Source organism: Platalea leucorodia, assembly GCF_965183815.1.
Source record: "Platalea leucorodia genome assembly, chromosome: 3".
Classification (NCBI taxonomy): Eukaryota; Metazoa; Chordata; class Aves; order Pelecaniformes; family Threskiornithidae; genus Platalea; species Platalea leucorodia.
The window spans coordinates 87,827-114,948 of record NC_138825.1 but is presented as its reverse complement, the minus strand read 5'-3'; the positions used below and the strand labels follow the sequence as shown (position 1 = coordinate 114,948).

The 27,122-nt window shown below is 43.1% G+C and overlaps 1 protein-coding gene across 12 annotated transcripts in view; it reads left to right on the top strand.

Moving 5' to 3' along the window:
• Window positions 1-27,122, top strand: part of RIN2 (Ras and Rab interactor 2) — a 280,543-nt gene that overhangs the window by 228,463 nt on the left and 24,958 nt on the right. For 9 of the 12 annotated variants that reach the window (XM_082307213.1, XM_082307212.1, XM_082307208.1 and 6 more), the window contains 5 exons: window positions 474-566; window positions 13,374-13,468; window positions 22,259-22,451; window positions 23,302-23,413; window positions 26,063-26,135. In XM_082307213.1, coding sequence (XP_082163339.1) covers window positions 474-566; window positions 13,374-13,468; window positions 22,259-22,451; window positions 23,302-23,413; window positions 26,063-26,135 — 566 coding nt within the window. Of the gene's footprint in view, window positions 1-473; window positions 567-5,952; window positions 6,041-13,373; window positions 13,469-17,291; window positions 17,345-22,258; window positions 22,452-23,301; window positions 23,414-26,062; window positions 26,136-27,122 lie in introns of those variants that run through there. The other 3 variants (XM_082307209.1, XM_082307210.1, XM_082307211.1) reach the window with 3 other exon arrangements.

Sequence of the window (27,122 nt, the reverse complement as noted above, 5' to 3'; positions counted from 1 at the left end):
TTTTTTTGTGGTTTTTTACATTCATGGTAATGTGTTTTCTCCCTTGTGCGTGATTTTTAATTTTTTTTTTTCCCTCCTGGTCAGCCCCATCAATACTGTAATATTTGAGAGCAGATTGTAGTGACATCTAACGTTTTGTTCTATTTGTACTTCATGCTGAGGTCAAGCAAACAAACAAAGCAATCATTATGTTTTAGCATTCTTTTCTAACGAGCACATTAAGATCTACTCAGATCAGCTGTGTGAAGGGAAGGGAGAAACATGGAACTCGGAGTAGCACTGTCTTTTTTTTTAAGCAATTTATGGAAAAATAATAGACTAAAGGGATATGTAAGGACTGTGGTAGGAAATGAATGGCACTGAGTTGTTGACGGAAAGGGTTTTGGCAGAAGGCTTGTCACGACTGTTTCTGTGGCTTAGAAAGGAATTTCCTACAGGCTGGACTAACCATTAAAAAATGTTTCTACTTTTAGGAGTTCAAGGCATACAGTGGAGTCTTCCAGGGGAAGATGTCGTCTTTGACAATGAAAGCCCGTTGTCTGGACAAAAGAGGGAGTTTCTTTAAGGTAAATGGGATATTTATACAGAACATAAAGCACATGGTTTTATGTGAAACGAGTGCTGCAGAATGTGCAGTACAGTCTGTGATAGCTAGCAACACTTCTCTGTAAAATAGGAAGCACTTCACTGAGCATCTCTTTCTGCAAGTGGTATTTGTGGTTAGATTACCATCCAGTTATTTCATGTGTATGTTGTTCTCCTGTATGCTGAATAGAATATTTGGTGTAAAACAGCTGGTAACTTTCTTTGCCACTAATGCTGAGAACGTAGGCTTTGTTATGCATAGGCATAAAATTATTAGAGCTGTCATAACCTGTATTTGTGTAGCTTAAAGTTGCAGTACAGGTTTATGATTTCCATTATTGGGTTAAAAATCGGTTTCATTTCCTAGCCTATTTTAAGAAAAATTGGTGGGGGGGCTTCTTGTTTGTGTGTAATCTGAACACTCACAAAAATACTATATTTGTATTCTCAATGTATATTTCAGTCCTTTTTGTGTTTCCTGTGTTTGCTTTGTTTGTGGGTTTTGGTTGGTTGTTTTTTTAAAGCCTAAGTGCATCTTGTTTGAAATGAACACGAAGCTGGTGCTTAGCTCACTGCCCTACGCTGAAAAATCCAGCAAGGCAGAGGGCTGTGCCTTCAGGTGCCTGCATACCTTCATGGAGTCTAATGCTTCCTCCGTAAGGTGGTCAGCCCAGCTTCCTGATGATACAGGCGCCGAGCGCCAGCAGCTCTGTTCTGGCACGGACATGCTTATAGAGAGAAAACAGAAATAATTCCATTTAGTGTTTCTGTGTTCTGGGGGCTGTTTTGAGATGTCACGTGGCTTACAGCATATTCCAGTGAGAAATATGTTTCGGGTGGGAGCCCTTCTGTCTCCGCCGGATTCCATTCCGTGATGGAATGGAGCTGATGCGTGGCAATGTACAAAAGGGGCCAAGAAGGCAGGATGCAACATACGCTCACTTTTGCACATCTTCGTTTCTACATAGTTATAAATCACTTCTGTCTCTGGGAACTTCTGTCAAGGATTAAACTCGATGACTTCGTTTTGCTTTTTCCCAGTATTTCCTGCAGAGTTAACTTGCATGATTGGCCCCAGATTTGCTCAGCAGTGGTAGCTTAGCTCAGGCGTGAACAATCACACTGCAAAAGTAAGCGTGGGTCACCATGTCCTCTCTTCTGCCTCCTGCTCTGTGTGAGGTTTGTTAAGGCTTTGGGGGATCAGTCAGAGGGCTTTCAGGGCTGCAGTGAGCTGACTGTTTTCTAGGGGAATGTGGGAACATGTTTTGGTCTTTTTATATGACAGAGACAGACTTTATGCAGTGGAGAGACTTTGGAGAACTGTCATCTTTCAGGCTGGCGTCACAAAAAGCAGAGGTGCAGTAGGAGTTATCGGTACGGTTTTCAAAAGATGACTGAATCCCATTAACTGTATTTTATTTATGTATAATGGAGGAGGTCTGGAGGCAGTGCTGAAGTTAATTGTAGAGAAGGCTGCAGTTAACATTTTCTTCCAGAAAAAAAGATAAGTTGATCTGAAATGTAGCTAACAAAGCGTTCATGTGCACTGTGTGAGTACAGCTGCGAACACCAGAAACCCCTAGAGAGCAGGACAGGGAGAGTAGCATCCAGGCAGTGCCGCTGTATTGAAAGCATGCTGACCTATCAGACTGTCGTGTCCTGTCACTGGCCAGGAAGATATGTGTATTTTTCTGATCTGAGGAAGAGAGTAAACTGTCACATAGATCAGCTTGGGATCAAGGTTAAATAAAACAGAGTTGAATTTGTTCTGGGCTAGAACTTTGCTTTTAATATAACGCCAGGCTCACAGTGGCTGTCTTGCTGGGCAAGGCTTTGCTCTAAGGAGCAATCAAAATTTACAGGTGCTTCTGAGCACTGAATTAACTTGCCTTGATCGTTTCCCTTAGAGTATTCATCGCCTGCTGTAGCTTCTTCCAGTGAAAGATGCTAATACTTGCTGCCATCGCAGCTCATATTAAGAAAAAGCATACTGCTCTGCTTTTTCTCGTGCTGCAGCAAATGCTATTGGCCAGCCAAAAGCTCTGCGTGGTGGCAAGCAGCTGCCGCTTCACTGGCTGTTCCTAGCTGCCACCTCCTCTGCTGCTCCTGGCGCACCGCGCTCGTCCCGTGCCGCACATTTCGGGTGTTGCTGTTGCCATTCCCTCTGTTCCTCTGGGACAGAAACACCATTCTTTCGCTGCCTGAATCTGACCCTGATGCTTGGGGGAGTAGGGGCTGGGGGCGGCTGTTCTAGCAGGTGGTAAATACACACATGATAAGCGACAGGCAAAGGAGAACCAAGCAAGTGGTGGCTGGTGCCTTTAGCACATGGAGAGCTATATGACCGCCGGTGCAGTGTGCAGGACCAGTTTCTGTGTCAGCAGCTTCATAGTACTGTTGCAGTGACACACGTACACATTGAAATGCTTGTTTAGTGTGTTGCATGTTTTCTTTATCTTAAGGCAATCTTACCGGGCCAATCTTTAGGAAACAAATGATCAGCGCTGCAGTGACAGCGTGTTTTCCCCTTTGGCTTGCCCAGAGTTTCATGTGGTCAGCAATAAACAGGGTCTTCTGGGAACAGGAACCGCTTCTCAGTTTTGCAACACACTTTTGTTACGTCTCACATCTCACAAGCACAAACATCAGCCGCCTTTGATGGCAATCCACGGCCACAGAGGGAGAATGGTCGTATTTTCAAATCAAAGCAAGTGATGGTGCGGCTGTATCCAATCCACTGTCTCGCTTGTGAGGAGTATTTCTAGGTTGTCACTTATGCATGTGCTGGAGGAATCACGATGTCAGTGGGATCGTAAGCAAGCGCCCCTGTCATTTTCTGCAGTCCTTTGGTATCTCCTTGTGTAAGTAATTCTTGTGTGGAAAATAGGTGCTGGAATAGCTATTTTGTGCACCTCCTGTTCCTGATGTCATGGTTGTAGTCACTCAAAAATTATTAGGAATGCAGCATGCCCGAGCAGTTTCAAGACACTGGACTCTTAAGTATTGTCCTCATTTCACAAAGAGCAAAGGTCCGTAGTTTTATAGGCTAAATTGAGTTTTTATACCTTGCAATTGGTGACGGCTCAGAGCCATCAAGTAGTAAAAATGAAGCAAAGATGGAGTTAGGCTTGGGTAATTCTGGGACTGAATAGCTTGCCAGTGGTTACAGAGGGGAGTCTGTGGTAAAGCAAGGAACTGAATATATGTCTCTGACAAACATCCTTGCTACTGAACCATCCTTCTTCTCATCGAAATGTTCCAGCCTTTATTGAACTGGCATCAGAGGTTTTACACCACTGAAGCTTTTCTGGCCCAAAATCAAGCATTGGGTAAAACTTTGTTGCTTACTGACGAATAAGACACTGAATAACGTTAGTGGTCTTGGGAATTCATAGCTCACTGTGCAAAATAACCAGAAATTGCAGCCGCATATCAAAATATTTAATTGTATTCAGACATTTGGACAAGTCCAGAAATAGCGTTCCCAGTTTGGCTCGTCTCTGGCGCTTTGCCACCTCGTCACACAGGGTGCTCTTTGAGGGTTGCTACGCTCTGCTTATCAAAACAGGAAGGAAAAGATGTGATGCCAAAGAGGATGCAGATCTCCAGAAAGAATGAAAAATGAGATGCTGGCAGGAAGGGGGGGTGGTAAGTGCTGAGGCTCATTTGTCCAGTCCGATACTGATCCTTGCTGTCTTCAGCCCATGTTCCTTTGCCAGCTTAGAAGCACTGATCTTACCTTTTCCTGTTTAGCTGTTGTAAATCTCAGGGCTTGGAAACATTCTGCCGTGGTCACCTTGGCTGACTCTTCCAATGCGCTCTCAGAAAGATGGCAGTTTCATTAATTCTCTGTACAAGGTTATTTACATTTCAACACAAAAACCAGGAATTCAGTTGCCATGCAGTGATGGATGAATGATTTTTTTCTAAAAACATCCTGAAACAGGTATCAAGTCAAAGCCACCTGTCTTCCTCTTGGGACTGGGAAAGTCTCCATGAGTTGAATGAGTAAGAAGACCTGTAGCTATGCTGGGCTTCTGAGAGAGGCACTGGTATGTGTCTGGTCCTGGGCATGTGCTTTCTCTGATGCACAGCAGTGATGCATGTGTAGGCAGAGCAGCTTCAGAAAGGTGCCTGTAGCTGCTTGGGAGTGTGTTGCTTCTAACGAACACACTTGCTCTGATTTTTGCTGCTTCTATGTGTCACGGACAGAGCGAGAGCGCACTTCACCTGTAAGAGAGAAGCAGAAAAAAAAAATAAACTTTATTGATATAAACCAGTGAGTTAACAAAGTTCCGTGGTGAATGCAACAGTGGTTTAACAAGATTTGATGGCAAGGTACACTTGATTATTTACTGCGTAGAGGACAGGGTCAGACAAAACTGTCAGGGAGTCCCTCCTGTTGAGTCATGAGGTTCAGAAAGGACCCCCTTGCTTTCTAAACTCCTCCTCAGAGAGGAGTCTAGGTGCGGCTGTATCCAATCCTAGTCCCAGACTTGGTCAACGGTTTATGTCTACAGGATTATATACATGCAATCAATCCTTTATATCACTTTGCTAATATTTCAAAGTTTAGCATGCTATTAGTCGCTTACCAAGGATCTGTTGTGGCAAGGAATCTCTCAACTTCGAGGGGTAACCTTGAGAGACATCCCTACTCAAGGGGAGATCCTGGCGTGCAGCCCGCTGCCGTGCAGGAGAGCTCAAAGGGCTCTTGGGCTGCTCACTATTTATGGGAGTAAGATGATTAACTCAGTCGTATTTACATACCGACTGCATATGTTTGTTTCTTCCAAATTTGGCTTGAGTCGGACACTGACCAGCACTGCGGTTAGGTGGACGCATTGCCATAAATTAGCCCTTGGCTGTTGCGTTGTTATCTGTCTCCTCCAAATGCACTTTGAGCTGGATGCGTCCATCACGACCACCACTGGTCATTATTGCTTGAGCAGGGCTATGGGAAAAGGTCGGGGCGTGCCCAGTCGCTGGCTGGGGTTAAACCACGACGGAGTCATAATTATTATTTGGGTTTACAGTGGTTGTATTGTAGTTTCTTTTTAACTTAGAGAACAGTGCTTTATTAGCAACAAGCTCCAAAGGAAAAACATTAGACAGAGAAATGGCTATTTATCATGTTCTATAAGGTCTCCTTTTTATTTTGGGTTTTTTTTTTTACTGTTAAATAATTCACCACCTGAGAAAACGTCATACTTTTCCAAATACATTTCTTTTCATGTAAACCTCTTCTTTCTGTAGCATAGCAGGCTGATATCTATTTTATAGTCCTAAATAATCTGCAACAGAATTCTTCAGATTACTTTTTAAGCCTTGGAGCTGATGTGTGCTGTTTTACACCAACAGAGGCCTCTGACAAATATGTCCGTCCACTTCAGTGGTGTCTCCCTTTGGAAACTGCCTCTTACGGTCTTGATTTCAAGTCTGTTGAAACCAATGGGTGAGTTTTCCCATTATTTTCAGCAAAATAGGAATCGCACTCTTTGCGAACAGCGAAATCTGTTTGAAGAATTCAAATGTTCTGAGCCTTCTGCCAAGAAGGCAGCCTTCTGCCGCTGCTTGTTTTCGCAGGGTTGGATCTAATGATGGTACGCACCCAGGATCCTTCCTGCATTTTGTAGAAACATATTATTAACAGCTCATCTTGTGTAATGGTAATCATGCAAGCATCACATACGCTGCATAATGACCAGAAGTTTAATTGATCCTAAATACTTCAGAAAGGATGTCATAAAATCATGAGTACATCTTATGTTACTTGACAGAAAATAATGTCAGGTGCTGTTGTAACAGCATGTGTCAGTTAATTGCAAGAATACCCAAATGATGCAACTCCAAAAGACTTTTTTAAATCAGGAGAAGAGTAACTTTTTTTCTTGTAACATAAAAAAAAAATTAAGGAAAATTGGTTGCCATTTGCAGGAAATATTGGCAGTTTATTTTTAAAAAAATTAGGTTTTTATTCCTAAAGATAAGTGTTTTAGTTCAGGTGCAGTACCTGCTGGTAGCTGAAGAGCCACCGTTTGATTGCCGAGCGTGTCCCATTCTGGGGGTCTGTAGGCCAGGTTCAGGTTTGATGCCCAGCACTTGACCTGGTGTCCCGGTCCAGGGTGTACTGACCTTTCGTAGACTAAGGAAAGACTGCCTTGTGTCATGGAGGATATGTAGTATACCTGAGAAATTGGGCCTGTAGAAGAGAATGTGAGCATAAGGCTGCTTGAAACGTGCCGTTTTGTTTAAGTTCTCTTTAGAAAAAGAAAAAATAAAAGGAATTTTTCTGTCTTTAGTGGTTTTAGGAAAGACAGTTTCTGACAAGTTCTCTTCAAGGTAGACATACAAATTAAAAAGCATTAAGATTACAGTGTCTTCAAGATAAAACTATTCTGCAGTGCTTGCCTTATGCTATTCTAATCTAAAGTGTTTATAAGTTAAAACTCATTTTAAAATGTCTGTTTTCACAGACTTTAATTTTAAGCAAGTACCTTTCCCAGACAAAGATGTAAAAGGCAGTTGTGTTAGAGGCTGAACGTGGCAGCCGTACAAAAATGACTTCCAAAGATAAATTGGATATTAGAAAGCATCAGAAAACATACTGCCATGGTTAGCTTTTAGGTATAAGTAAATAAAGGAACTAATCAAGGAACTGCAGTGTAGGAAGGTTATACAGTATTTAAATTCCTTTGCATTGTAGATCCCTTCCATCTTCTGGAGTCAAACCAACATATGAAATGATAGCGTGAAGTGAGGAGCGTCAGCTTGAATTTTTGAGCATGTTACTGGGCTGTTAGTACAAGTTGGATTAGAATTCTTTGCTGTAGCACCCAGAGATTTTGTTTCCTGGGAGGGAGTTGTTTTGTGAGTTTTTTTGGGTTTTTTGGTTTTGGGGCTTTTTTCCCAGCTCTGGTCGAAGCCAGTTAATTAACAGCCAGATAACAACGCAGCAAGGCAGGTGTTGAGGCAGTGGCTGAAAGCCCATGGATGCTTCTGTGGAGAGCTCCTCGTATTGGATACTTTTCAGGGAAAGATGCTGAAAATCTCTTTTGTTGTGCAGACTGTTGGCCTGTGAGCCATTTGCTCTCTGTAGGTGTGTCAGAGCACAGGGCACACTTGCTCCTGTGGTGGTTCTTTATGGCTACAATTGGTCTTGTGGGAGCAAAGACTAAGGTGATGTTGCCCATGAAGAGGAGCTACTTACGCAGAGCTGAATCATCCTGTCGTCACGTCTAGCAGCTGGTTGATGGGGAACGGCAGCTTAGCTTTCATGCAGTTACCAGTGTAGAAAGTTTTGTAGGGAAAGAAGTCTGGGCTGTGGTGCTGGCAGCTTATGATTCAAAAGCAGCTGCTAATGCAACAGAGGGTTGCTCCACTTAGCTTACCATTTCCCCTTTCTGTCTTTGAAGCAGAAGCACGTGCTTCCCCTGCCGTTTCTCGCAATACCTGGTCCCCCCCATACCTCCAGCCAGCTGCCAAAATCTCCCCCCTTGCCATCTTTACAGCTTCTACCCGTCGTTAACGCACAGATCGCTAGCTGCAGCGGTGGGGTGTGCAGTGGGCGTCAGGCCGGCCGCCCGTGCCCAGCCTGCAGGCTGCCGCTGGTCCCGAGCATCTCAGCTCCCTGCCTCTCCTGGAGGGCAGGTCCAGGGAAAGTAAACGCGGGACAGACTTCGAGGGTTGGGTGGAGCATTGACTCGCCCTCCCCTTATTGCTGATCAGCTCCTCTGTATGGATGGTTGATTCCTTTGAAGAAGCCAGGGGATTGCCAAGCACTGTCTCCCGCTCGGCTTGAATCTTAAGGGAACAGCTGACGTTTGAAGGAAGACTGTTGAAGGAGACACATCTGTTGCCAGGCAGAGCTGACATAATCCCTTTCAGCGGTTTGACAGTAATCCCTTGAAAACGAATAGATGGTCAATTCCAGCTTGATTATTCTGAGGTTGGCTGTCTTTAAGATGTTTGCGTGATTGGGCTTAGGTTTCGCCATGCTCTATGCAATGGAAGGAGCTGGGGGTGGGAGCGATTCCCCTCTGGTTTCACGCTCTCCCTGGGCCCTTTGCAATCCCCCTCCCTCCACGTTAGGCCCTGCAACGGGGGATCAGACAGGGTGACCAACGCATGTAGCGCTGGAGTAGAGTTACATTGCTAATTCAGTGAAAAGGCTGCTCTGCTGACCTTATTCAATATTGCGTGCGGCAGAGCTCTTACCTACAGTAGGTCTGTTTCATTAACAGATTAAATCCTTGGATAGCATTTAATAATATGTTGAGCTTCAGGTAGTGATTTCCATCATGGGTTCATATTTTAAATGGTCAAATATCTGATGGCAGATCATTGTGAATCAGTTGCCATCTATAATGAGACTCCAGGCGCTGACTTGTGTTGTGCTGGTAGCTGACTAGTGCCGCCTTGCTTCTGAGATGGCTCCAGGCAAGCCGTGATGGGGAGCACTAATATATTTACAGCTGGCTAAATTGCTTATATTTGTGACTACTTGGTGCTTGAAAAACTTCGCTCTCACAGCGAACAGGAAGCATCTTCAGGGAATGCCGTGATTTAAAACTAAAAACTGAGTCTTGCTTCATCCATTAGAAAAATTAATTTTTTAGCCATTACTGCAGGATGAAGCACATCAGGCCGTTCTGTTCCTGACGTGGCTGCGTTCGTGACTCCACAGACGGTTTTAGAGCCTTTGTGGCTCTCTGGTGGGAAAAGAGAAAAGGCTGTAATCCGGTCAGTTCAAACAATAATTCAACTCTCAGTTGCATTCAGGTGCAACTTTGGAAAGGTTTTAACAGTGGCAGAGAGTTGCTGCAGCAAGGAGGGGCTGCATGCTGCCTTACTGAAGCAGTTGGGAGGTTAGGAGATCTGAAAATACTAGAAACATCACAGTAGACAGAGAATGGATTCTACTTCACTTTTCAGCTGCCAGAGAGGCTGGGAGGATTTCATCTGAGAAACCTGCTGTTTGGAGGCTATTACGGAACGTGGAAATGTAGCGCCCAGTGCAGCTGGGAAGAGAAGGATATTGTCTTAATTTCAGTCTGTCTGCTTCTTAGTCTAAAAATTCCATTTCCTGGCACTGAAGTAAATTAAAATTTGCAAGTCTTGTGTTTGCGTACTTGAAAAAGGGGCTAAGTTGAAATATGTCGCTCCTGAACGGAGGAGGGCAGGGAAGTGGTGAGACGTATGCCAAGAGGTAGGTAAAGGTGTGAAGGGTAAGGGAGTAAAAAAAGCAAACAGAAGACTGTGCTGTGCAATTACAAGCTCTTTTAAGGAACTGAAATGAAAAGCTTCAGCAGAACCAGAAGGGATAAGAAGGCTACAAAAGCTGTAGAGACATAGTAAGACTTGCATCAGCAGTGTATATCTTATTTAGCAGTAACAACTTGTATGGTTGTGTTTGACTACCTCATTGCACTTAGCAAACCTAATAATGAATGAAGACTGGGGAAATTTAGCGGGTACTTAAAACTGAGTATTCTTTTGCTTCTGTTTTGACATTGGAACTTCTTGTCTTTATTAAAGAAAGCCCCTTGGCTGCATGTTCCACTGTGAAGCACCACAGTTACGAACTATGATTTTTAATCCAGGAAGAGGAAATCCTAATTTAAGTAACTGATTTTATTTATTAATAAAATTTAAAAAAATAAAAATTAAGTAATTGATAGGCTGTAATTAAACCTGGAATGGATTTTGTTCACGCAAAGGTGTGCTCTGGTTTTTCCATGTACTTGTCACACTCCTTATCTAAAAATGATAAATTGTGTATTTCTTTCTGAACCATGTATTTCTTTCTGAATATATATTCATCAGGGTTTTTTGACTTGCATTTCATACATCTTGATACAAATAAAAAGAAGTCCATTGCGTCAGTATTTTTAGAGTGTCATTAGTTATTTAGAACTAACTTTAAGACGGCACATTCATGTTTTAAACTATTCAGTTAGTTTCAAAGAGTGTAGCTAGAGACTGTAATGAATTGCTCATCAGAGATTTAGGCCTAGTAGAGCTGATCCTTCCACTTCTACTGCTTAGTCACTGCTTAGTCAGCTTCTCTGTTTTGAATTAATTGACTATTGAACTGAATTAGTGGATCTCTCTCTCTGTTTTACAGGCGCAGAAGGATTACTGTACAGAAGGATTGCTGTTAAAAAAATTGGCTAAGTAAATCAGCTATAGTTGGGATTTGTAGCCAAAGACTTCCATAAATCAATTGCTTTCTTTTTCTTTTAAAACCTGAACAGCAATCCACATGATGAATGAAATTTAAATAAATTTTTTATTTTAATGGTTGACTTGAAATCTTGGCATGGCTTGTCATAATTTCAGATGTTATTTTAAAAAGAAAAATATTTTATTAAATATCCTGGGAGTTGTTTTTCAGATGGTCATGTGCACACACCCACTCCAAATACAGTGCAGGATAGGGGTGTGCAGCTTTTTATTCCCTGTGGAGGCTGGTAGTTATTTGTTTCATTAGTCAGTGTCAGCCCAAAAGCATGTTTGCTGCTGCTGAGTGGAAGGCCTGAGTGGTCTCAGCTCCAGAGGTGTCCGGGTCAGATTGCAGAGGTTCGGGTGGCTGATCCAGTTATTGGCTTGTTGGGGGTGCCGAAACTGGGGCATAGCTTCTCTGTTCCAAGGTCAGCACAAACAGCCCAAAACCCTGGGCTATTTGCTGGGGTGACTGAGCAACAGGGCATCATTTCACACGGGGGCCGACGGGACCTAGTGACTTGCTGAAAGGGGCAGGCGTACTCCCAGCCTGGTGCTGTCCTCTGTTTTCTGGTGTCTGCTCTGGAGCTTGTCCGAGACCCCCTCGGAGATTAGGTCCAGGTCATTAAGCCAGCAGAAAACTAACCAGAAGACAAAGTGAAAAAGTCTTCCAACCTTTTAGCAAGCTGAACCAGCTATCAGGGCTGGATGAAGGGAAGAAGTGGAACCTCGCTGTTTGGGGGCAGCACACCATAGCATGAAACCCCCCCTCCATCAGCTCAGTGAGAATTGCAGCTATATTGCATTTCAGAGGATTACAAGAATAAATGTATTAAGGATGGTGATGCTAAGGCTGTAGAGGCTTTAAAAGAGAAGAAACAAATGTATGCAGTGTGAGCTGCAAGATGCAGTCAGCCGTGTACTGGCTAGAGCCTGGTACTGCCCTCTGAGCACCCGTAACCACTGTCAGACACGCGTGATGATGCCATGGCTTTCTAGTGAGGCTCCTCCGACAGCAGTGGCACGTGTATTTTTCGCCATGTAAAGCCAGCATGGGGGCTGGATTCATCCCTTATGCAAAAGGAGGAATGAATTTCTCTGTGCCTAGCAGTGCACTCGGTGGCTCTTTTTTGGAGGTGCTGTTTCGTCGGGGCGCCGAGTGCTGCGGTGAGGTACGAGGCCGCTCCGTCAGGACGACGCGGGTTCCTCCTGCTGTTCGTCCTCGTGGTCAGGAAGGCATTGCTCACTTCTCGCCACGGTGACTCAGGGGGTGTTTGAGAGCCAGCAGGTGGAAGATCTTTGTAAACGGCAATGCCAGTGGTACAGTATGGCGGGGAGCTCCGACCTTGACAGAAAGAAGCCTATGGTATGGATTTGGTGTGTGGTAATTCATTCTCCCTTCAGGTATGCTTAGTGGAGTTGGCCTATTGTAAGTGGAGACTGAAACTTTTTTTGAATTGATCAGAATAATGCTGCACAGCAAAGGAGGGTGAAGAGGTCTGAGGTAGAGGAAAACTTCCAATGGAAGAGTATAGGAAAACGTTGCCTGCAGTTCTTTGAAAACACTGCTGTACTGAGCTACCCAACACTAGTGGGACTCAGGGTCATGTCTCGTGGCCGACTATGAAGACTGTTCTAACTTGGACTAGAAAGCTGTTTTTACTTCATCTGCCAGGGTTTTTGTTTGTTTGCTCTGAGGTGCAGGGGTTCTGGTAGAGGGAATGGCATCGCTGCAAACCTTTTCATTAGGTTTGGCTACAGGCAGGAGAGGGGGAGCACTGCCAGGGTTTATATACTGTCATGGTGCGGTGTGTCAATCAAGCAAACTTGATGCAGTTGCTGCAAAGAATGTCCAAGACAGCGTGCCTTGCAAACTTCATAGTTGGTTTCTGCTGTACAACATGTTTCCCAGACATCTGGCTAGCAAATGCTGTATTTCTCAGGATACAGCCCTAGTGCTAATCTTTAGATTACTTTAAAATGAGTTCTAGCAGTCGTGTCCAAAATTAGGATTGTGTTCCACCTGAGACGAAGTGTTACAAGGCAGTTCTCTTTCAATTGAGTTGTTCTGTTCAAGTCCAGTTCAAGACCTAATGTGAAAAGCAGCTGCCCATTTCTTCCTTGCTTTGTTACTTTTCATCCGCCACAATATCGTAATGCTGGCTTAGTGTCCCTTCTGAAATAACTCTTGCAGACAGAACTCTTCTAATTATATTTTTTCTTTTTATCTGAGAAAGTAAATGCTACAATCAATCAAATCATTTAGTTCTTTTAAGCTGTTGTATAATATGTTGAAGCTGCAGATTTAATATATTTCAATAAAAAGCTAGCCAACCTGGAACGTTTTGTACTGGCACAAACCAGGAATTATTCTTCCTCCAAGAGCGATTATAAGTGGCCCCAACCCTTACTTTTTCCTTTGCAAGGGGAAGTACAAATAGGATGCGATTTAAAAAAAAAAAAAAAAAAAAGTTTGTGTAATCTCTGGTGACTAAACTTGCCCGGGCTTCTTTTCCACGCCTCTTCCACTCACTTGACGTCATACTATTTTTGTCCCTTTCTAGCTCATTGACACAATTGCCTCAGAAATCGGAGAACTGAAACAGGAGATGGTACAGACAGATCTCACAGTGGAAGATGAATCTGCTGATTTGCGAAGGTGATTAAAATGTTTATTTTCATAGTTCCTGGAGGTGTACCGTAACAGCAATGTTTCCATTGTGCTTTCTTTCTTGGGTGGCTTATGTCCTAGCGCTTTTCATCCTAGCAACATAGGGGGTGTCGATAATCTTGCTCTTGATTCAAGGAATTTGCCTTTGTGCAGGAGGAGCGTCCAGAGATTCAGTTGTTCTGTGTATTTGCCTTAATATCTTCTAAAAGTAACTGAACTTCACTTCCACTTCCTTGTTACAAACCCTGGATACCGATGAATGTCTAAAGCAGGAAACTACTAATATTATTCCCATTGTCTATGGCAATGAGCTTTGCTTTCATGCTGTAAAGACTAAAAATGTCCACTGCTTCAAGTGGCTCTGTGAAGATTCAATATACAATAACATGATTTATTTATGTTCTTAGGTTAGGAAGTAAAGTATTGACTGTTAGGAGCTGACACTTTTGTGGGTTATATGTTTAAGTTCATTTAGATATATCTTGCACATTAAAAAAAAAAGTTAAGTAGATGGGGGAATTTCCTTAACATTAAAATGATTTGAGATGCATATTACAGTGCAGATAAAAATTCTGGCTTTTTAAAATAGATCATGCCATGTACATGTGGACTGTGGAAATTTGTAATGTTAAACTTGTACCTTTAAGTGGGCATAGCGGGACCCCAGCATTTTGGCTTTGCTATGGCTGTTGTGCTTGATTGGTAATGTCTGTTAAATTGACATCTGGAGGATGTTCAATATTTTAAGCACTGTGTTAACAAAAGAACACATTTTTATACTTACTGTTGAAATATTTGTTGCAAGAGGAAAGCAAAAAATGCAGGCGTTCTGTTTTATCTGACTGCACAGTCTGGGCCAGCTCTGGGGCTGGTGGGCTTTGTTCTTCAAGGCGGTGAGTTAATGAAGTGGTAATAGGTTGGTTTTTACAATTACATCCATGGTTTTTAGCTTTTTTTTTTCTTTCCATAAATACTTTTGAAATGTGCTAAAACTTACTACAATATCTATTTAAATTATTTAAATAAAACTTTGAGCAGCATCTTTGTTGCCCAAGTGGTAAAGAACATGAGACAGCTGAACTAATTAAAGTCCTTGGCTATGCCCCTGGTTGCACATTATTCAAGTTTTAAAGCTTTTGAAAGCACAGTTCTTTTACAGGGGCAGAAAGGATACTTTCTCCATTTCAGTGGATTCAGCTAATTAATTTCAATGATCATTAGCTAGTTTTCAGTTAAGAAAAGGCTTCTTGTATCTTTGAATACACCATATGCATGAAAGACTAAGATCTACTAGTTCTAAAATCTTGGTGGATACACTTAGCTGGAAACAGTCAATTAAACCTCCCCGTTTTACAGATCCAGAAGATTTTTTTTTTACTGATTTTTTTTTGTGTGTGTGTGTGTGTGTGTGTGGATTTTTTAAACTGAATTTGTTAATTTTGAGAGCAAAATATATTTTAAAAATATGCGAGTAAAGCTAACGTAAAAAAGTGAGTAATGCAATTTCCATGACTACTTAACTGAATTCAATTTCATATTGAAATAATAGCCATCCAATAAAAAAAGGAATTCATTCTTTTCTGTCACTTTTAAGGTGATAAATGTAAAATATGAAATCTGAATAAATGAATTAAGGTCGATTTTTGTATGACTACATAATTCTGAACTGCGTGCTTCTATGTAAGGAAGAAGTTGTATCAAAGTTGGTATAAATTATATAATTAGTTGTGCACTGATACTTTTTGTTTATATAGAACTACAGAGCAAGATTACAGTAATTTCAACTAAGGGTTTCCAGAGTTCTTATTTAAACTAGACTCCCCACAAAGATGTGCTTGCTATCATAACTTTATTTCTTTGTAGTTAATTTAAAACTTCGCAATTCATGTAGGTTGCTTTTATTATTGTGTGTTCTGCTGTTCAGAAGTTGGTATCTTGATGTGGCATTTGGATTCGCATCTAGAGAAATTTGAGCTAAAAGGAACGTCTATTTTCCATGCTTGTTTTTCACCTTAATTTATATCCACACGCACCCAGAACAGTTTTAGAAAGGCAGCGGTTGCAAGACCTCTCAACTGTATGGAGAAAAATAAGTACCTGAAATCATGTGCCTGCAACTTTGTGGTGTGTGGGTTTTGTTTGGTTGGTTTTTTTGTTGTGTTTGGGGTTTTTTTGTGGTTATGTGGTGACTTTCAGATTTATACTCCTCTCCCCAGTTATATTTTGGACTTGTCTCCCCTTCTTACATCTATGGCCCAAGTAATATTGAGAACGATTCAAGTAACTGGGCCTACAGCTTTGGCTTGTAAGCATGTAACAGCCAAACAAAAAAAAGGCTTGTAAAAATTTTAAGTGGGACGCTCACGACGTGTGTTTCAATGTTCCATGGTGTTTGATGCCTGGACTTTTTCCCAGCACAGACACATATCTCAGTAATCCAAATGAGCGGAGTTGTCAGAAAAGGGCATAAATGGGATAAATTTCTGACCTGCGCTGTACTGGTGACCTTTGAAAGGGTAACTGGAGAGCTTCTGCGTGCAATGGCAGCCCAGGTCCACGCAGGGCGGGGGAGCACACCCGACATGGCTGGTGGCATCCAGGTGGTCTCTTAGGAGGCGCGCAGTCTCCCTCGAGGGCCCTAGGACCCCTGCATGTCTGTTGTCTTTGGGAATGACAGTGCGGGGAAAAGCTTGCTGCTGTCCCTCTGCGGGGAAGGCTGTAAAGCCCCAGTCTTCCTGGAGCCTTCGGTGCCTCCGAAATGATTCAGGGATGCTTTGCTGGTGGTGGCAGCTGCTGCAGCTCATTCCCTCCCTGCTCTGTTACCATGACAGAAACAAGGGCAGAACTTTGCTCTCTCCCCCTCATGTTTTGCACTGGACAGCCCTCCTGCCTGTGTCTTCTACATTTTTCCACAGCAGTTATTAACTTAAGTGGAGTTGTCTTCTGTCTCTCGCGTGGTGAATTGCTTCTGTTACTGTTGACAGGTAGGCAAGTATCCAGCAACCTTTTCCCCAGCAGCTTTGTCCTGTCCCTTCAGCTGTAATGGGGTGGAGAAGAAAGTGCCAGTCCAGCTGCTGAGGAGTGGAGGTAATGCTCAGCAGAGGCTTTATGCCCGCTCCCAGCTGATGCTCGATATGACTGTATAGGCTAGGCTGGTGCGATTAGGGCCTGGTAGGTTGCAGGATTTACAGAAATCCAGGCATTTTCACAGTGGGGAGTCAAACTGGGTTAACTGTGGGGAGCCTTTGGTGGGACTGGAACAAGGTTCACGCTCATCTGCAGTTTTAGAAAGATTCACTTTACCTGCCTGTTGCTGTTCTCTTTGCCCTTGTGACTGGGAAAGAAACAAGGAATATTCCTTACTGCTGAGTAACAGTGGAGTGGGACAACAATGAATCTGGACACACACAGGTGTGTTTTGCAAACCTTTGCACCATGGCAAAGAGTTGGTAGCAAGGCTTGTTAAGTTGCATCATTGGGGAGACGCTGAGCATCCTACTGCCATGGGCAAAGAGCAAACCTCCTCTTCTCTCTCTCTCCCTCCCCCTGGGTAACATGATCATGGTGTGCAAGTACCCTAAAACCAGAGGCCAATCCAGGCAAAAAATGGAGTGAGGAAATGTGGACACGTTCAAGTGCAAGTTAACAGTCCTTATCTTCATTATAGTACCAAACCTGGTCTCTCGGTATGACCTTCCTCCTGGCTAGTGAGTGCATGTGGGACGATAGGCTAAACCCAGGGTTACTCTTCCATTTGAGCTGATAACCAGCCTTCTCCACAGTGTGGGAGCAGACTGAATCCCTCAAATGCTGATGGTCATCTAGGTCCTTCCTACAACTCCTCTCATGCCCTCAGAAAAGTGGGTAAGTTCTTCCACAGAAGGGTGGGTGTGTGCGTGTGGGTGTGTAAATCCTACGGCAGCTGGCTTAGTTTAATTCAACACAGCAAACCCATGGAGCAGCGTTGGTCATTCTGGTAGGACGTGCACGCAAGCTGGACACACCTTCACTGTGTGCGTAATTCCAAAGAGAGGAAAGTCCATTCCTCAGGCCAGCGTTTGCCAATGCAGGAGGTTGGGGAGGTTAGCGGTAGTTTCAGAGAGCAGATAGGCTCGTTGTACCAAGTCCCACAAAAAAAATGGGAGAAATGTTGGAAGTTTAGTGTCGTGGTTTAACCCCAGCCAGCAACTAAGCACCACGCAGCCGCTCGCTCACTCCCCACCAGTGGGATGGGGAGAGAATCAGAAGGGTAAAAGGGAGGAAACTCGTGGGTTGAGATAAGAACAGTTTAATAATTGAAGTAAAATGAAATAGAGCAGTTAAATAGGCAAAGCAAAAACCGTGCACGCAAACAAAACAAAACAAGGAATTCATTCGCTACTTCCCATGGGCAGGCAGGTGCTCAGCCATCCCCAGGAAAGCAGGGCTCCATCACGCGTAACGCTTACTTGGGAAGACAAACGCCATCATGCCCAATGTCCCCCCTTCCTCCTTCTTCCCCCAGCTTATATACTGAGCATGACGTCATATGGTATGGGATAGCCCTTGGGCCAGTCTGGGTCAGCACCCCCCCGGCTGTGCCCCCTCCCAGCTCCTTGTGCCCCCGGCAGAGCACGGGAAGCTGAAAAGTCCCTGACCGGTGTGAGCGCCACTTAGCACCTATTTAGCAACAGCTTAGCACTACTTAGCAAGAACCAAAGCATCAGTGTATCATCGACATTGTTCTCATCCTAAACCCAAAACACAGCCCCATACCGGCTACCAAGACGAAAATTAACTCTATCCCAGCTGAAACCAGGACATTTAGGTTCTACAAGGTTAGAGCAAGAGGCATAGGTAGGATTTGAGAGACCAGAAGAAAATTGCTGAGGCGAGCGGGAGGGCAGGAGCATTTGCTTCGTAGATGTGTGATCGAGGTGTATGTTACAGCCCTGTGGGTATGAGAGAGGATCATCCTGGCTGCAGGCTTCAACCTGTTCCTTGTCCTTTTTGCTGTGTGCTAAGTAACCAGGATGCGGCACAGCATTGTTTATCTTTGCAGTTACCTCTGTTTACTTCCCACATGCTTATGTTTTTTCTCAAATCTAAGGAAACTTGCATGAATCATGTATTTTCTTTTATTCATTGTGAGTTGTGTTGAAATTCCTGTCCCACTGGAGAGGAACCAGTGTAGTACCCCTGCATTAAAATAGACCATCCATGGAGATTGATTTGTGTTTCGATTTTGAGTTTAATGTGACCTAGTCAGATTGTCTTTTATTGGCAGTCACGGGGAAGGGAGAAAAAAAAACAACGCAAAAACAAACAAACAAGCAAACAAAAACAAACACCCAAAAAGTAAAGCCAGGAGAGTTATTTAATCGTTGCATAATATACAGCATATTTTGCTAGCATTTAGGTTACAGCAACTTCTTATTCTGTACACTTGAATTAATCAGGTGATCATGAGGAATTCAAATGGTTCTTCTTTCCATGCTGTTGTTTCCAAAGAATTACGCACGCATCCCAGTCCCAAATAATTTTACAGTCTAAGATGTGACAAATTTCAAGAACTCCCATGTGTCACTGTTTGACTGTATGTTTAGTGCCTGGATCATTAATTAAAATAATTTTAAAGATAAAAAGAAACTCAGACTGTGATGCTCAGTAGTGCTAGACCATTGCAAATAGGCTGTCAGAACAGACCAATGGACTTTGGACTGCGTTTACCGCCTGGACCTTGGGAAGTGGCTTCTCGTAGGTTGTACGTGGTTTGCCAGATGTGGTTTTTCCAAGCTATGGTCTTGCCAGAGTTCACCAGGTCTGATCGTTCTGTCTGCCTCTTTCTTTATTATTTGGATAGGAAATTTTTTTTTTAAGTGTTGTTTGTTCCTAGTTTACCTTCCTGCGGATTGCGATAACATACTAGTACTGATCTAGCTGAGGTGAATCGGGGTCATTTGGACTGGTAGTGTTTAGGAGTGGCAGAAAGTCTCATCATGATCAGATACTCGCAGTCTTTGGCTTACTTCTTGAGGGGGCAGAAGCCACCGCCGCACAGGGGTGCGTGTCTGCCTAGGTCAGGGAGGCGTGGGCTCACACATTGCGTTCCTCCTCGGATCTCGGCACGTGGGAGGGATTGTGCATATAAGTACCTGGAGGTTCCAAAAACCCAGCAGCTCCCTATTCAAATTAATCTTCTGATTTATAATGTTTTGGGTGTGTTTGATAACATTAAGCCAGCCATACCGAAGAAGGACACTGTGACCCGATGTACGTGTGGAAACTCTTGCTAGCTTCAGGTTGTTTCATGGTAGCAGGCAGTGCCAGTCCTTACAGCTGATACCAGTCTGCACCTTCTTTTGCATGTGATGTAACTTTCTTTTGTAGGCAAAAATAAATTTCCCTCTCGGACACGTTCCCTCTGCAACACGTTTAGTTTCCACCTCTTGACCAAGGAATGGAAATAAGTTATATCTAGTTAAGCCTGCAGCCAGCGTCGGTGTGTAACTCGCACTTTGCCACAGCTATCTTTGGTTCGTAACATTGCTAACTGGCTCTGAAGGTGGGTGGAAAGTTTCTGAGCAATATTTACTGGAGCTACAGCTCATGAAAACACTTTTGTGATTCATGGTTTGACTTTTGTGGAGGTTCATACATTACAACGCTAGGTTGTGCTGGGACTGTGGTTGAAATGGGAACCCAGGATTCCTGTCGTGGCAGTTGCAGAGCCCTGTCATAACTGATGTAAACGCTGCTTCCCTCCTGCACGCAATGCGTTTCTGCATATTTTGTGCCCCTTGAAGGCATATTGGCAGTTACTAACAGCTTTTGACACTCAGGGAGGGAGGATCGTCTGCTTTTAGATGCCTCGCGAATCTAAAAGGCATCATATCATAAATAAGCAAACAGAGAAAGAGGACAAAAAGGAAGGGAGAGGCACACAGGTGATCTGGTAGTGATAATTGATCCAGGTAATGGAAAGTTTGAGTGGTTGTGCCTGTTCTTTTCTGATGATGCCGTCAAAGTTCTCTACCCCATGTACTTGCCTTTCCAGCCCTGTCCAGAAGTGCTGCAAGTTACTGACCAAAGCTAGAAAAAAGCAGTTTGGTTGTTTGGGGTTTTTTGTTGGTTAGTTGGTGGGTTTTGTTTTGAGGTTGAGTTTGGGGGGGGGGGGGGGGGGGGGCGATTTTTGTTTAAGTATTCAGTGCTCCTGTGCTTGTGAAGCCTCTACCCACTTGCTCTGGGTACAGCAGCTGGCATAATGAAGGTGGTAAATGCTGTTAATGATGCTTACTGCCTGTCCAAAACATAAAGTTCAGACGAGCTGTGAGACAGTTTTGCAGCTGAGTTGCCCTCTGTTGCTCAGGGCCTCTTCTGCCGTCAGAAAAGGTCTGCAGGGAGCATGGAGCCTCTGTGCCTGACATCTGAGCGAGTCAGGTCTTGAGCTTGCAGGGTGTTTTTTGTCTATGCTCACATGCTGTCATCAGGAAGCTGTTACCAGAGTAACTGTTCTGTGGTGATTTCTAGCACTGGAAGAATCACAGGGTGTACTTCTAGCTCAAAAATGAGGAATTTGAACCAACAACACATGTGCAATTGTACTGGGTGTTCTGTATTATATGAATGATGGAGAAGCTTTGCATAACAAAAGCAGCTCTCAAAGTATTCCGTTTATTTGGATTTTTAATGCATAACGAGTATCTGTAGCCGCCAAGAACTATACTTCATTACTGAATTTAGCAGTAACTTGAGGTGCCCTGCCCCAAATAAATTTTAACCTTACATTAGTTTGCCACATTCACACTTATCTTAGCCTTTATTCCTCATAAAGGAGTTGATCCAGAGCCAAAGGAATTAGGAGTGTAAATATACATTCCTTACTTGCTTCTGATCCTGGGAAGTGTAGTACTAATATGTGAGGTAAGGACCTTTTATGGCAAAATGGCAAAATGTAAATATTTGGAGAATTTAGAGCATGGACCATAAAAAATTACTACTGCTTAGGACGATTTCTTAGTCAAACTGTGCCTTAGGGAGGGTTTTTTGGAGGATTTAACCTTTTTTTTTTTTTTTTTTTCTCCTTTTTTCCTTTTCTTTCTCCTTTTCCTTTTTTCCTGACTGAGGTCTCTGACCACTCGTTAGCAGAGGGGAACACAGATGGATATGCAGCTGCGAAGATGACAAGGCTGGTGGAGCAGAGACAGTGGTCTGGGGATAAGATGAAGTGATGCTAGTTTGTGGGTTCTGTTGTGGCAATAATCCGTACAAGCAAGCAGAGAAAGTGCTTGTGTTTGGTGCAGTGATCGCCAACAGGTAGTGGGTTGCTCCATTGTCAGAGCATTGAACAGATTTTTCTGGCAGGCAGGACAGAGGAAGATTTCTGTGGGTTGCAGCTTTTGCAGTCTATCTGGGAATGAAAATATCTGAATTGCGTAAATACCTTTGAAGAGAAGTTTTTCCAAATGTGAACATAACAAAGAAAGGAGGTGAAATGTTCTAGCAGTTACATATTCATATACACCTGTATCTGAAGTGATTGCCAAATTTCAACGAGCTAATAGAAGAATGCTAAGGCTTATCTTAAAGGTAGCTGTTAAATTGAGGACAAGTTAAAGAAAGAAATCTTATGGATAAGAGAATTTTTGTGTATACTAATTATAGTAATTCTCAGTAGAAGAAATACCAGTCCAAGATGCCAGCAGTGCCTTTAGCTTTGCGATAACTCTGCTGAACTGAGTGATTATTTATAGGAGATTAGCATGTCTCATTTAATTTTTTTTTTTTAATTTTTCACAGTCTAGTAAAGGACATGGATAATGTCCCTCCTGAGAAAAATGATGTAAAAGGCTGCCCCCGGGACTCTGGATATGACAGCCTATCCAACAAGCTAAGCATATTGGACAAGCTCCTCCATACTCACCCTGTGTGGCTGCAGCTTGGTCTGAATGATGCTGAAGCCATGGAAATTCTGCAGGCCCAGCCTCCTGGGGTAAGAAGTTGTATTTCAATTTATTTGATGCAAGTGTTAGTTGTAAAAAAAATCAACCAAACAAAAAAAACAACCAACCCCAAAAAACTCCAACAACCAAAAACCCAAACAAACAAAAACGCAAAAAACCCCCCACCAACACCCCACCGCCATTTCTTCTGTGCTTTGGATGATCCAAGTGAGGGCTTCCTGAGCGCTTGGCAGCTGGACCAGTTGGAGTGTGACCCATTACCTGGGCTGATGCACTGGGGGACTAGTTTGGGGTCTTCTGGAGCTGATAACTAGACTGCTGCAATTACAGCTCCAAAGCTGGACATTGCTAACCAGGGTTGTACGTAACAGCATAACGAGAAAGCAGTAGATAAAGGGGAAATTGCAGCATTTTATCTTTCACTGGTGCCTGCATTAAACTTGCGATGATGGAAACCAGGCCCTGTCTGCTTGGATGAGGCTGATGGAATGTTTCTAGTGCTGCCCGCATCCTGGTGCGGAAGGATTGCATGAATGGGCTGGTGGGACACAGGAGCACTCCACCATCAGTCTCCTCCAGACTCTGCAGCTTGACTCAAGGCTTGGGATTTGCTGTGTTAAACTGGAGAGCTTGGAGAAGGGCATAATGGACTTGGTGTCATCTGTCTGTGTTACACAAGGATGAGATGCTTTTCTAAATGTTCTGCTGCCGTTTTACACCGAGCTGTGGGACCTGATACAGTAATGACCGAGTAAAATTCTGAGACGTTTTATATAGATCAGAGATCATGAAATTGTTCTGGTTCCTTTTGTCTGTGATCTGTCTCTATTAAGGCATGTGATGTGATAAAACCGTGTTCTTTTGCCTTCTCCACAACAGATATTTCTGGTTAGAAAATCTGCGAGATTGCAGAAGAAAGTCATCTCTCTGCGTCTGCCCAGTGACTGTGGGTCCTGCCTGAAGGAATTTGCAATAAAAGAAAGCACTTACAGTAAGTTGAGAGTTACATACTTTTCAGCTATTTGTCACCCTGTACAAGCCAGGAGCACTCTGCATTGGGTTTCCACAGCAGAAGATGCCCAAAGTCATGCAAATATTGTCACAGACTGCCTACAGTGCTCTTTGCGAGTGGGTCAGGCATATCCTGGAGAAGGGAAGATCTGCAGAAATGCTGAAGTCTGTGCTGGACACAGCTGGAATCTCTCTTTTATGTACCTTGCTGAGGCCAGGATTCATTGATTATTATGGGTGGTTATCCTCTTCTGTGGAAACAGAGTCTATAATCCTGTCTGCTCTCAATGAAATGTCCTTGCATTTCCTTGTACTCAGGGGACTATTCTTGGATGCACCTCTGTCAAGAGCCCTTTCTGTCTACAGATTTCAGTGTGGATTGTTCGGAGGTTTGGTTGGTTTTGGTTTTTTTTAACATAATAACTAGGTGGATTTTAACCCTTTCGAACTGTTTCTGATGCACGATCAATGATTTTTGTTTTTTAATTCCAACTATATTTGTCCCCTGTTTTCTCATAGAAATGAGCAAATGTTAGAGTTCCAGTCAGTTTCAAAACAGTACTATCTTCCTCTCTTTAGAGGGAGGGTGTGAAAAATATGTGTGAGATATAGGAATGAAAAAAGGAAGCTGCACCTGGTGAGCGTATGTGGTGCAGAAACTGCAAGTGGAGCAAATGGTTCATTTTAACAAGAAGAAAGTGAAAACTGGAGAAAATCGGCAACAATTTCAGTTAAACTTCCCTGAAGCAGAGGGTCTTAGTTAACTTCTATTCCTGTTAGTAAACTGAGATAATTTTAGTTGAGTTTTTCCTTTTTACCGCTCCCTTCCCCACCCCCAGCAACAAAATGTTAATTCTGCATGTCTGGTTTTCGTTAGAGTTGCAAACAAGGTATGGCAAAGAGAAGAGAAAGCTATCAATGATTTTTTTTTTTCTGTTTTCGTTTTTTTCAGCCACAAAGTAATCTCTCTCACATAAGTGAATTAATATTTGTAGAAAGCTGCTTGACTGGCAGTAATACAGGTGTATTTAATCTGTGTGATCTAAGGCCATGTTCGTAGGCTTGTTATGCTAATGAATTCCCTCTCTTCCATCTAGAAAATAAAATAATAATATATTGTCTTTCATGAATGAAATTTTACCACAAGGGGGAAGTATCTACTGATGTTTTTACTCACCAGTCACAGCTGAGGTTTTAATTGTAGTCAGGGATCTGAACACCCATCTCCTCTTAGCCTGCCCCAGATCACCTGCGTGCTTAATGTCTGCATTGTTAGTGGCTCTCTTGAAGAAATCCCTTTTTCCAGGCACATAAATGACCAGGTTGACCTGTCCTTCAGTGTAAAGGCTGGATAAAAGATCAGTACCTGACTTAAGTTTTCCTCTGGTTCACGTGCAGCCTTTATAGTCGGTAGCACTGGAACCTTGTGTGGGGGAGCTGGCCTTACAGCATGGACTGCTGACAAAATCACGCCTTCGCTACTCGCTGAGAGGCATTGCTGAGGTATCCAAAGCTGCTGCGTGGCTTTTGGCTTTCCCCACCCAGCCCGGGAGTCTACCTTGTTTCAACCCAGATGTCTGAAGCGTCTGCAGCGGTGGAAGTACTTTCCTTGGGAGATGTATTTCCAAAGCATTCCTCTGCCAGTGAAACAGCGATAGTGTGCGCACCACGCCAGCCAGAGATTCACCCCCGCCATCTGGCTTTTCTAACTCGGGGATGGGCTGAGGCAATCACAGACTTCACATTCACCCCTTTGCAGAAATTGGCGGAGGCTGCAAAGAGACCGGCATTCGTGTACTTCAGGAGCCTGTCTTACGCTACTGTTATATTCCATAAATGCTCTTCCTTCTGTTGTTCTGGTCGCAGTCATGTCCAGAGGTGAAAGATGTAGATTGCTTCACTCTAGGAGCTGCTTCTGCTGGATCTTTGTAGTCGTTGGGTGAGACTTGCCGCTGGAATCAGAGAGAGCTTAACATAAGTGAGGTGGCAATCACTTCTGTGTCATTGTTACTGTAAACAAGTGTTTATATCAATAAGAAACAATGGTATGGACTGGGAAAAAACGAAAGGCATTGCTCGTGTCTTCGTCCCCAGTTCTGCAAGGCAATGGCATGAAGCAGAGTTGTCTTGAGTTTTTTTTTTTTTTTAAAGGGTTTTCAGGTTAAATGGTTTTCTTCAAGTGAATGAAAATTTATCATGTTTCATTAGGTGCTAACGCATCTGGGGAGAAGGCAAGTGAGTTAGGATGGAATGCAAGAGGAGGAAACGAGAGATTTAAAATTAGGTATATTAGTACACTGGGCAAACAAAGCCTCAGTTATTGATTTATTGTCTATTAGCAAAATGTTGTGCAATGCTAATCACGCTTGATCTGTTTCCCAGGAATTAGACCATATGTTTGGAATACAAAAACAAACCCACCACGAAGACTACCAGTGTATTCTTGAAAATACCTTTAGCAGAGACATGTACTCCTCCACGCAGTTGTTTTCTCTTAACCAAACAGTAGCTAGTTCGATGGTGCAGACTTGTTAATTTTATGCAAAAATCTGAGATGCATTTTATAAAGCTTTTCTAAGAAACGATGGATAGATGTGTGACTCTTTCCCTCTTGTAACTTTCTTCGCAGCGTTTTCCTTGGAGGGGTCCGGAATAAGTTTTGCTGATTTATTCAGGCTCATTGCTTTCTACTGTATTAGCAGGTAAGATGGTGTTATGTTCCGAGTTGCATTTGCTAGACTGTCTTGAAAAAACGAGTCTCAAGAGTCTTAGAAGGTAATGGGAGGAAATAAGAGATGAGAATTGGAAGCAAGTGTCTCTGTCTTATTTGGTACTGATTATTGGAAGGCTGACGTTATGCTGCCCACCCAACTGTAAGGTGTTGCCACGTCGAACTTGACTATAGCTGGTTTCTTGTAATGCTTTCTTAACTGGTCTGTAACTCATTTAATAAGCACCATAAACTATCTTGTAATCGCTAGTAAAAAGCATTTTTGGAGCATAATGGAAAAATGTCAGATCACACTGTAGAATATGACAACTGAGAGATGTGTAAGTTGTGAACAACAAAAATGGCCTCATCAGCTTTCCAGTTTATGGTTGCCCAACTTGTTTTCCAGGTACTATGCAGAGAAAAAATAGCTGGTGTTTTTTATCTTTTAAGTTGTTCTCAATTTTATTTTTGTTTACTGGTGAAAACTTCTAGACTGATGCTCAAGCCTTACGTTTCTCCACAGACAGGACACGGCCAAGCTGCACATCTGCACATTTTCTGAAGGAAGGGGGGAGAGGCAACTTTGGTCCTTTTACTGCAGCCAAGTTGCCAGTTAGTGCTGACAGTGGTGATTTCTGCTGAGGGAAACGCTCACTAGGGATGCATTTAGGTTTCTGTGCTTACTGTTGTTGTTTGTGGTGGAGAAGCATCTAGACCCTCTTTTGCCAAGCTGTATGTGCATGTGATGAAAGAAGCGTTTCTACCACATAAGTAATTGGTCAGTACTCAGATGAGAAATGAGCTGAAACTGCATTTAAAAGCAGTTTAATGATGAGAGATTCCTTATCTTGTCACTCTTTCAGTTCTGCATGCTAGCCAGGCTCTGGTAAATTCCCTCTAAGTGCCTAGAGGGAGCATGCAGCAAATGTAGATTGATTGATTGATTGATTTTGCATTAGTTTGTCCCTTTTCTTTC